General features: G+C 38.0%; 1 protein-coding gene across 1 annotated transcript; it reads left to right on the top strand.

Moving 5' to 3' along the window:
* The first annotated feature begins 332 nt into the window (after positions 1-332).
* On the top strand, positions 333-10,295 carry LOC121423011 (thialysine N-epsilon-acetyltransferase-like). The gene is made up of 5 exons (XM_041618281.1): positions 333-934; positions 2,161-2,304; positions 3,245-3,421; positions 7,926-7,966; positions 9,514-10,295. The coding sequence occupies exons 1-5, from the start codon at positions 700-702 to the stop codon at positions 9,772-9,774; spliced, it is 858 nt and encodes a 285-aa protein (XP_041474215.1). The 5' UTR covers positions 333-699; the 3' UTR covers positions 9,775-10,295.

Below are 10,295 nucleotides of genomic sequence, written 5' to 3'. Positions count from 1 at the left end.
TCTGGGGAGTGAGCGCCCTTCGGCCGCTCGTAAAAAGGGACATTAAATCGAGACGGTTTCTAGTGATTCAGCAATGGTTTACGACCGTTGTCAAAATTTGAGAGGAATTGAAGTTCTCTGACCTTCGCCATTGGCTCAACGATGTATGAAAAATCTCAAATATATCCTTTTTCCAACTTTTTTACAACTACCCCCTTTCACCCTGACGAGATAAAAACGAGTGATTTTGGCCAAGTAGAAAATTAGTCGAATTGGAGGCCATTCGTGACATTGATGAGTTAATAACGAGAGAGTATGGAGAGATTTTGGCCGGGGATCTCATAGTGCGTAATAGCTCATTGATTTAGGTTAGGTAGGTCCAGGGAGTGCATGCATCAATCCCACGCGGATACGTGTCTTTTGACAAGCTGACCTGAACTTGGATCATTGTTGCAGCCAACAGACGGTGTCGGGCAAACAATCAGGCGCCAGGATTCGCCATCTGATCACCTTGCAGTTTCACACATCTCAATGCCGTGTCCTACAAGTTCTCTTGACAAAATTGAGCAAACTCTCTACAGTGAGCGAAAGCGTAGCTATGTAACTTGCATCGGTCACATCTAAATCGAAGAGGGTGCGATCATTGCTTTTTCTGATCGAGAGGGAATTCCGAAGAATATTGAATCTGAAAAAAAAACTTTGAAAAGAAGGAGAGAGAATATGTTTGCATCTCGAGTATCCTTGAGGTCTTGTCAACCTCTGCTGCAGAATGGATACCTTCCCAGGACGATGATGATCAAGACGTCGACGTCGAGACGTAACGCTGCGGTTGAACAATGTCTGCGTTCATTGTCGACATCATCATACCGACATCGCTCTAATTGGAGTAGAAAGACAGCAATCAACAGAGATGAGACGTCGAGACCGAGGTTTAGGGAACATAGGAGATCGTCAGGTATGGTATAGCCTGCTAATAGACCTATATACATTTGAATTAAGAAAATATATTACCTTGTACGGTATCTATTCAAATTTAATGATATTGTGATGTGTATGTGAAAGAGTGGAATACATTGGATCCAGCTATAAAGCAATGGCATATGGGTTGATCACTGAATTATTGTGAATTGTTGTCCATCTTCGTTGATATTTGGGGTATGCGAACAATTTCGAAGGATTATAACCGGGGCGGATGCAGGATTTTCCAAAAGGGGGCACATTTTCCAGAAAAAATGGGTTTTAACCCAAATTAAGGAATTTCGTTCACGAAAAAAATTCACAAGCCCAAAAAATAGGCCTTCACTTTCAAAGCTTTGCCAGCATGGTCAATGTTTGTTCGGGGAATGCAACAACAACGAAAAAACCGTCAACAATCGGCAACGTTTCCGAACCACTAGTTTGACGAAGTCTTGGCTTGGAGCATGAAATACAAAAAAAGGGAATGTTGGCATCTATTATTTTTCAACAACTTGTTCGCTCACACCGTGTAAACTTTAGAATCCCAGTGTACGTCGATTCAAAGTAAAGTATTCGATTAAAGTATCCTTCGATATAGCATCGGAAATCCGAAGTGCCATTTTATTACGATGGATCCAGTTCCTAGCCAAACCAGACCTTTATCTACCTTCGATAAGTACAAACGGAAGGTGATGGTCATGGTGGTTCCTGCCTGGTTACAGTCCTCAGGCATATCAAGGAAAACCACCCTTCCGTCCCATCCATCCTTTAAAGTTACCGTTTATTTCCCAATTTACTTTATGTATTAAACCCATTCCTTTTTTGTTTACATTTATTCTTTTTATTTTTATGATTCATAAAGAATCACAATAGTAATAGTAGATTGACATCTTTCTTTGGCTTTAACTCAGTACAAGGGAAGGAGTGGAATGTGTACATGGCCGTACGCATAATATTTTATGGGGGGGGGGCAGGACGCGTAAACTCTCAAAATCAAGAAAGCGAAGCGACCGAGCTTGTAAGTGGGATGCTTTTACCTTTTGTAAAATGAAATTGAAGGGTTTCGTGCATAATTTTGGTGAATTTTGTAAGATTTTTAGTAAAAAAATGTAGGTTTTCAACATTTCTAGGGGAGAGAGGCAACTGACCCCTGCCCCCTTGCTGCGTACGACCATGAATCTGTGCAGTTTATTCGACTGATTTATTTCTAAACATTACATTCAGAGGATCCGGTGCTAAGTCCCGAAGAAGCCGTCGGGATCGTCCTTCGGTCATCTACCATAGACGACTGCCATGCAATCTATAAGATGCTTCTCGCTCATGCTGAATGGGAAGGATGTCTAGATCTGGTCAAGATAACGGAAGAAGGTTTGGAAACTTCTCCATTTTGTTTGTTGCTCTGGATCGGATAAGAGAATAATTTTTTTAAAATTATTGATATTCATTTTCCATTTGCTTATCCATTTATTTGTTTGTTTATTAATTGGTCTACGACTGTTATTCATTCAGGTTAATTCATAGAAAAAATGGCGGTTTTCTATGACGCAAAGATTTATTTAAAAAAACGCACTCAATGCGGTAGGCTACATATATCAATTTCTATTTTATGTCTCTTTCGAGTCCCTTGGACCCCACCCCGCCTTTACAAACCCACCGGAATATTAATTGGTTTTGCATCTAAATAACGATAAATTTCGTTGTAAAAATATATTGTTATCAACTTTTTTACAATACGATAACCGGTGAATTCATTAATAGGCGAGGTGCCGTGGCAGAGTGGTCTATAGGCTCCCAACAACACCATGGAAGTCCAGGGTTTGATTCCCGGCACGGCCCTAGACCAAGGCAATTTTATCTACATTGCTCTTTTATCTAATTGCATCATATAAACGAAAATGATCCGTGCATTATTGATACCAACGTGTTAAAAAGATATTCCCCCCTTCTGCCTTCTTATATGATCATCACTGACATGCACGAGACGATTTCTGTTGAACAGATAGTGGAAGCGCCGTGGTGTAGCGGTTCTGACTCTCGCCTTGTTATCAGAGGGTCGTGTGTTCGAATCCCACCATGGCCTAGCGCCCTTTGGCAAGGCGTCAATCCACACTTTGCCACTCTCACCCAGGTGCTAATTGGGTACCGGTAGGAAACAACCGTCATTGTGGTTGGTTTAGCAAGTTTGCGCCTAACAGGCTGCTTGGAATGCTATGAATCCAGTGACCGGGTAATAATAATTGTGAAGCGCTTTGAACAGTCGTAGATTGATAAAGCGCTATATTAATGACAATTATTATTATTATTACAGATATACGAAGAGATTTTTTCGGTGAGAGACCGATAAGCTATTGTGACCTCGCAGAAGTACACGGTGACAGCGGCCAGACATCACTCATTGGATATGGTCTTTATTCCTTTCATTTCTGTGCATGGGAAGGAAAAACTGGTGCAGGAGAGAACATTTTCATTCACCATCAGTATCGAGGTAACTTTTACATTTAATCTTTGTCAATTCACGTTTTACACCACCGTAAATTACAGACAAATTACAATAATTGTAACAGATTGATTTTGTTTGACGAGTTCGCTTTTGGATTAAGTCTTTCAAACACTTGATGGAATTCCAGTATATAAATGAAAATTGGAACACTGTTCATCAGACAGAATATTTCGATAGAAAATAGTTATGAAAAAAAAATACATCCTATTACTACCATTTACAAAATAGAGTAAACAAACCCAAAAGGAAAAACCAGTAAGACCAGTAATTTTTTTTACTGGTTTCAAGTATAATTTTACTGGTTTCCATTATATTTTTACTGGGCCAGTTGATTTTTAACTGGACCAGTAAAAATCAGCTGGAGACCAGTTCCAACAATTGCATTCCAGTTGAAGCAATTACCCAAAAGGAAAAACCAGTAAGACCAGTAATTTTTTTTACTGGTTTCCATTATATTTTTACTGGGCCAGTTGATTTTTAACTGGACCAGTAAAAATCAACTGGAGACCAGTTCCAACAATTGCATTCCAGTTGAAGCAATTAGTAATACCAGTTAAATTGTTTTTCATTAAACTGGTGTTACTGGTCCAATTAATGGTTTCCAGTAGATTTTTACTGGTTTCCAGTAAATGTTTACTGGACCAATTCATTTTTAACTGGACCAGTTCAAACAATTGCATTCTGGTTACTGGTCCAATAAATAATGACTTTCAAGTCAGATCATTTAACAAATTATGAAAAATTAATCTTGCAATTCAGAGAAACTTATTATCGTTATCATTTATCATGGTTATCATCATTGCTCTTATGATTATCACAATTATTATTATTATGATCATTGTTGTAATCATTCTTATTACTGTTATTATTGTTATTGATATTGTAATTATTATTATAATATCATAATTATCAAGTATTGATATTAACATTAAAATAATTATTTCCTCTAATTATGATTAAGATCAAAGCAAGATGTATTCCTCTGATATATAGTCAACTGGTCTAAAGTAATTCAATGTTTGAAATTAAACTGGTCAAGACCAGTAATACCAGTAATTCTGATGATGCTGATCACGTGGTTTACCTCATTTGCATATTTCCTGTTTTTTAAAGAAAAATCAGGATTTATAATGGAATATCCTTGCAATAGCACTCATTGTTGTTTGAAAACCTTCCAAATAAGTGTGTGAACTAATTCACAATGAAAATGTGTAATTTCATACATCACATTCAAAATAACAGCAGAAAGATTAATTTACTAACTATCTTTTCCATCACATTTCACTGGCCATGGTATATAACAAACCAAATGCATGTAATAAACTGATCCAGTAAGACCAGTACGAGGACCAGTTAGACCAGTACGAAGACCAGTAAGACCAGTATAAAGACCAGTGAGACCAGTAACAACCACCAGAAACAAGACCAGTATAAAATTCCAGTACTTCAAGACCAGTTTAATTTTTAACTGGACCAGTAAGACCAGTTAGACCAGTATACCAATGTTCCAATTTCCAGAGTTACCAGTTAAAATTATACTGGTCTAACTGGTCCAGTGGAACTGGTTTTTCCTTCTGGGAATATATTTTTATGGATGTTATGGATTTTGTATTCTAGGTATGAACATGCCCTCCCCCATATCCCAGAACTTCAGGATGATTATTATATTCTAACTTATTCCATGTAATATTCATTTCATGTATAGGCCTAACCTTTGAACAAGTGAAAAATATAGGGAATAATTAAGCTTTAAAGCTATGCCATTTTAAAACTGAGTGTTTTATCAAAACCAAGGGAGTCGGGGAGGGGGGGGTGGGCGTGCACCCTCCTGCTGAGATAGAGGAGTTCCGACACTGGCAAGCAAAACGAAATTTGTACCCCTTCTGCTTTCAACAGCTATTTGTAAACTTTAGTTCCACCTTCACAAGATGTGCACCCCCATACCACTTAAACTCCACATCTCCATGCTCAAATCAGCCTACGCGCTTGTAACAAAAAAAATCAAAATTGTAAATGATTTAAAGAGGTAAAGCATGCATATGCCGACATCTATTGAACAAAATTCGAATGATTCTTAACAGCCACCATGCCCAACTACATAAGCGACTAGTTTCTCTTCAATGTGTGTATAATGAAGTGGAATATGGGAAATAAGGAAAGGTCGTGAATATTCAAAGTAACTTTTATAACCGATGAATGTGTTTAGATAGGGATTATGTCAACCAGTTAGACTAACAGGACAAAATGCGACTATAATGCAACAGACAATGTTCGGATATTAACCAGCCGGAAATCTATTTTATTGGAGGAGCGGCACGCAAGACACTATACTCCGCATCGAGATTGATACAAAATTATGCATGGGACCGGAGCCCAGAATTCCATATTGCTTAAGAAATGATAACAATTCAATTCGGTTAATCTGCTCATTGAAAAAAAAATGAATCTCCCAAGTCTACCCTTTAATAAATTACAAATTGAAAAGAGACATGTTTGTTCAATGAAAGTGATTGTGTTTTTTTTAAATGAAATATAACATAATTCACGTCACCCTAAATGCGGGGTCGAATTGCTAAATTGAAAACGTGTTTTTTTATTATCAATAATTATAATCATTATTGTTATTTTTGTAAGGCGCTTAATACATGTGTTTCTATAAGTGCTCAGTTTTCTATTAGTTATAAAATTACGGGGGAAAATAGAATGTAATCTTTATAAATGTAAAAAAAAATCCCCCATATAACGAAAAAAAAAATCATTCGCATCAAACAATATCAAACCTTTTTATATTTTCAACACTTTCTCGGGATGTCGCCGAATTCATTGTCTATATTTAAGCAAGTTATCTTTATTTAGCTGCTGATCGAGGGTCGTGTTTGTTATCAAACTCATTCCGGAATCATAGATCCGACGGTCTAGCCTCGTTTGTGAGATAACGCCATCTTCTGCTTTAAACTTGTCGTGCATGGTTGAAGACTGAATAAATTTGGCATCGTCCAGAATCTAGGGACTATTTCATAAAAAAAACATACTTTCGCAATTACTTCGCAGATGTTTTCTATAATTCCTTGTAAAATGCAAGTCAAATCACATTGGAGAGCTGAGAGGCGTTTGTCGAAAGTTGGTGGACTGGGACAGCAGATCGTCCGAAGATTTGTACCGGACGAACAATTGCAGCTATGCTTTGTCCAGAGTCACTGACGATCGACACCGCTGTTTTGATTCATCGAATTTCGACAAATTCTGTTTTGTCATTGAAGGGCTTTGACAACAGATTCTCTTTGTTATAAAAAGCGTCTACGTATATAGTGATTGCGAAAATGCCATAAGTATCAGCAGTCGGCACAATAAGTTGTCATTGCCTAAAAGTTACCATGGTAACAGTCGGTCACCTGAGAATCCCAACCAATCAAAACGTGAGAAGAATGATGTCAGGTGGGTGTTTCATAAAGCCGTTCGTATGTTAAGAGCGACTTTAAGAACGACTGGTGATCCCTTCTTGTAGTCGTTCTTAAAGTCGCTCTTAACTTACGGACAGCTTTATGAAACGGCCCCCAGGTCTCATTGTTTTTAAGACTTAGCAGGGCTCGAATTAATCCAAGGCCATCCAAGGCCATGGCCTTAGATGCCCTCAGAAATGGCCTTGATGCCCTTTCAAATATTTGTAGACTTAAGGCCAAAATAACTGCCCTTTTTTGCTGTGGCCTTGGTGCCCTGCGGTAATCCAGTGCATGTGCCCCATTGAAAAGTGCATTTATTATTAGGTGGTTTCAGACCGCCTCGAAGTTCGCCAGTTCCAGGTATTCTCTGATCGGGAAATTTACCCCGATCAGAAAATACCAGGTATTTTGGTAATGTGAAAGCAAACTACGCGTAATCTCCCCGAAAGAAAATACCCGCTAAATAGTAGGTACTTGGCGAAATTACGAGAACTTTCGTGGGGATTTTTCCAAGGTCGCAGGTATTTTGGCGATGTGAAAGCAAATTACGGGAACTTTTATCCCAGCGTGTCGTTGGGCGCGGCGGCGTGGGTGGCTGCTGGGCTAGAGATTTTGAATCTCCCGCCTTGCCTGCTTATCAGACCACACTCCTGCGCATGCTCGTAACTTCGGGAACTTATCCCGAAGGATGTGTTTCGGGGCGGTGTGAATGCAGGAATAATTAACGGGTATTTTTTAGCCTTAAAAAGTTCTCGTAATTTAACGGGGATTCTTGTGATCGAGGCGGTTTGAAACCGCCTATTGATCCCCTTTTTTTGGTGGCCTTGGATGTCCCATAAAGTGAAAACTGCCTGCCTTTTCCCTTAAGTGCCCTTCTAAAAAATGGCCTTGCCCCTTTAAATTCTTAATTCGAGCCCTGCTTAGTATTGACGATTTTGCCCCCAGTAAAGCCTGTCTGTATTCATCAACTATAAACCCCAAACAGTGACCATGAGAACGCAAGAATGATTTATGGTTAATTCTTGTCTTCATTTTGCCTTATTCTTCAGATCTCGGAATCGGGTCCATATTGTTGCATGAAATTTCAAAGGTGAGTTTAAAATACACATAGATATGTACGTAGGCCCTACTATGATTTTTCCCCCATTATTTTCCTAGATTATATGATATTGCATACTGAATGTAACTAATATTTCAGTTCGACATACCTTATGTCAAATAAAGATATGATGGTATGGTGTGGTATTTATTAAATCATGCATCGCAATGACAAAGACTGAATTGCACATAGATACAATTTATTAAAAGGTGTACAGTTTCATAATGTATTTCAAATAACTTACTTTCCATAAAGACATAAGTTCGCTACAAAATAATTTTTGTTGTTTGTTTATTTTTATCAATGTTAACACGAAGCAACTTTGAAATTCAACGAATGTTATATTTTCATGTCTCGAATGTACCAAATTTATTGTTCATTGTATCAGTAATTCTATTTTCAATCTTTGTGTAATAATTATGTATATTTCTTATTGTCATGTGTAAGATTTGTGTTTTTGCCTGTTAGCACGGCCCTTTTGTAAAACACCCTTGTAGCATAATAGAGCTTTTACCGTGAACAAATGAATGAATGAATGAATCAATCAGTCAATTAAATATAATGGGTATACTGTGGTGAATTCTCCAACCGTGAAAACTCGTCAATTCAACTTTGTCGTAAAAGAAAATTTGTTGGGTAACTGCGAATTTCATGTGCCTTGCGTTCTTTGATGGTTTTTAAAATTTGTTTGAGAAATGTAGTCGCTATCTCTCTCTTCACCGTACTGTAACTACATTAAATAGACCACTGAGTTTGCCAAGTTTGCAACCAAGTTTCGAATGGGAATGGTAAATCGGTAAATTTTGACAAAATCGTCGAATTGGTATCGAACTCCATTATTTTGATGGACTGATGAGTTACGCAGGGTCACAAAATGAATGTGACATGAAGAGATTATACAGCCTATGATAAAAAAAAGATTGTGGCATGATATTTACAGCAAATGTAACTAATTTCAAACATAAGTAGCCTTAAAATTACAATTTTAATTTTAGGTAATTTGTACAATGAGTATTAAATATTCAATGAAGTTTGTCATTTAATAGAAAAGTCTTATCTGGCCGATAGAGAGTGTTTGGTATGAATAAAAAAGAATCGCATTGAGTTTTCACTCCCAAAAATGTGGCAAGTTGCTGAGTCGAACCTTATTTCTCAGAGTTCATAACGGTCAATAGCTGTACCCATATATCATTCAAAAAGACATACGCGGCGCTGAGATTCGAACTCGGACCATAACAGACAGTCTGACGCCTTAGCCCTAGACCATGTATAGACCACGAAACTTAGTCCACTTCAGGGACCGCGGAACGGTTTTCAAAGGGGGGGGGGACTGACCATGCAAAAAATCGCAATCATAGATATGGTCATTTTAAATTTTTATACATGGCTTTGGAAAATAGTGACTTCCGCGGCCCCTGCACTTTATGTAGGTTTTCGTTCTGTTATCCTTGATGATATACTGTACACTCTTTTGATTTCAAATTCATTTCACCTTTATAGTGTATTTCTTTATTTTTTCGTCTCAAATTTCTGAACAGAAAATGTACGCACTCGGCTGCCGCTCGATCTCGGGCTATTTTGACGAGAACGAGATAGGATTGAAACGCTGGTACATCGCGGAGGGTTACGAAAATCTCACGGAGAAGCACAACTTTCATCTTTACTCGCAGTCTGGGGAGAAATTGGAGAGATATATACACCAACATGATAAACAGGATGAGTACCTGGCCAAAGCGAAATCACGTGGTATTCATATCGAATCAAGGATACCAAATAAAGACGGGAAGATGATTTTGTAGATCAGAGACTATTCATCAGCGTTTTTAGAATGAACTGTTCAATCGTGCAGGAAAACATAATGTAACAGAAGTAATACAGTATTATTGTTTAACTCAGTATGGCAATACAAAATATTGCCTAATGCAAAAGAATGCAACTTACGGAACCTTTTATAAGTGTCAAACAGATGACGAGTTAACAGGTTAAGAAGACGAGAAACCGTGTTAAATGACGAGAAGACGAGTTATTGGAACTCGACAAGTCAACTTATTTGGGACATGAAGGCAAGATAACGAGTAGTAAAAACTTTGGAAATCAGCTCAAGTTGTTTTGGAATATAAGACAAGATGACGAGTTGTTGAAACTTGACAAGTCTACTTGTGTGTGACAAGAAGGCAGCATGACAGGTTTTTGGAACTCGACAAGTCGACGTGTTCGACAAGAGGGCAAGCTGACCTGTTTATATAACAGGAAGACAAAATTACGAGTTATTGAAAATTGGAGAGACGACCTGTTGGGAACAAGGTGATAAGATGACACT

The sequence above is a fragment of the Lytechinus variegatus genome, chromosome 10, assembly GCF_018143015.1.
Source record: "Lytechinus variegatus isolate NC3 chromosome 10, Lvar_3.0, whole genome shotgun sequence".
In the NCBI taxonomy this organism is placed as follows: domain Eukaryota; kingdom Metazoa; phylum Echinodermata; class Echinoidea; order Temnopleuroida; family Toxopneustidae; genus Lytechinus; species Lytechinus variegatus.
This window is presented reverse-complemented; position numbering and strand designations above follow the sequence as displayed.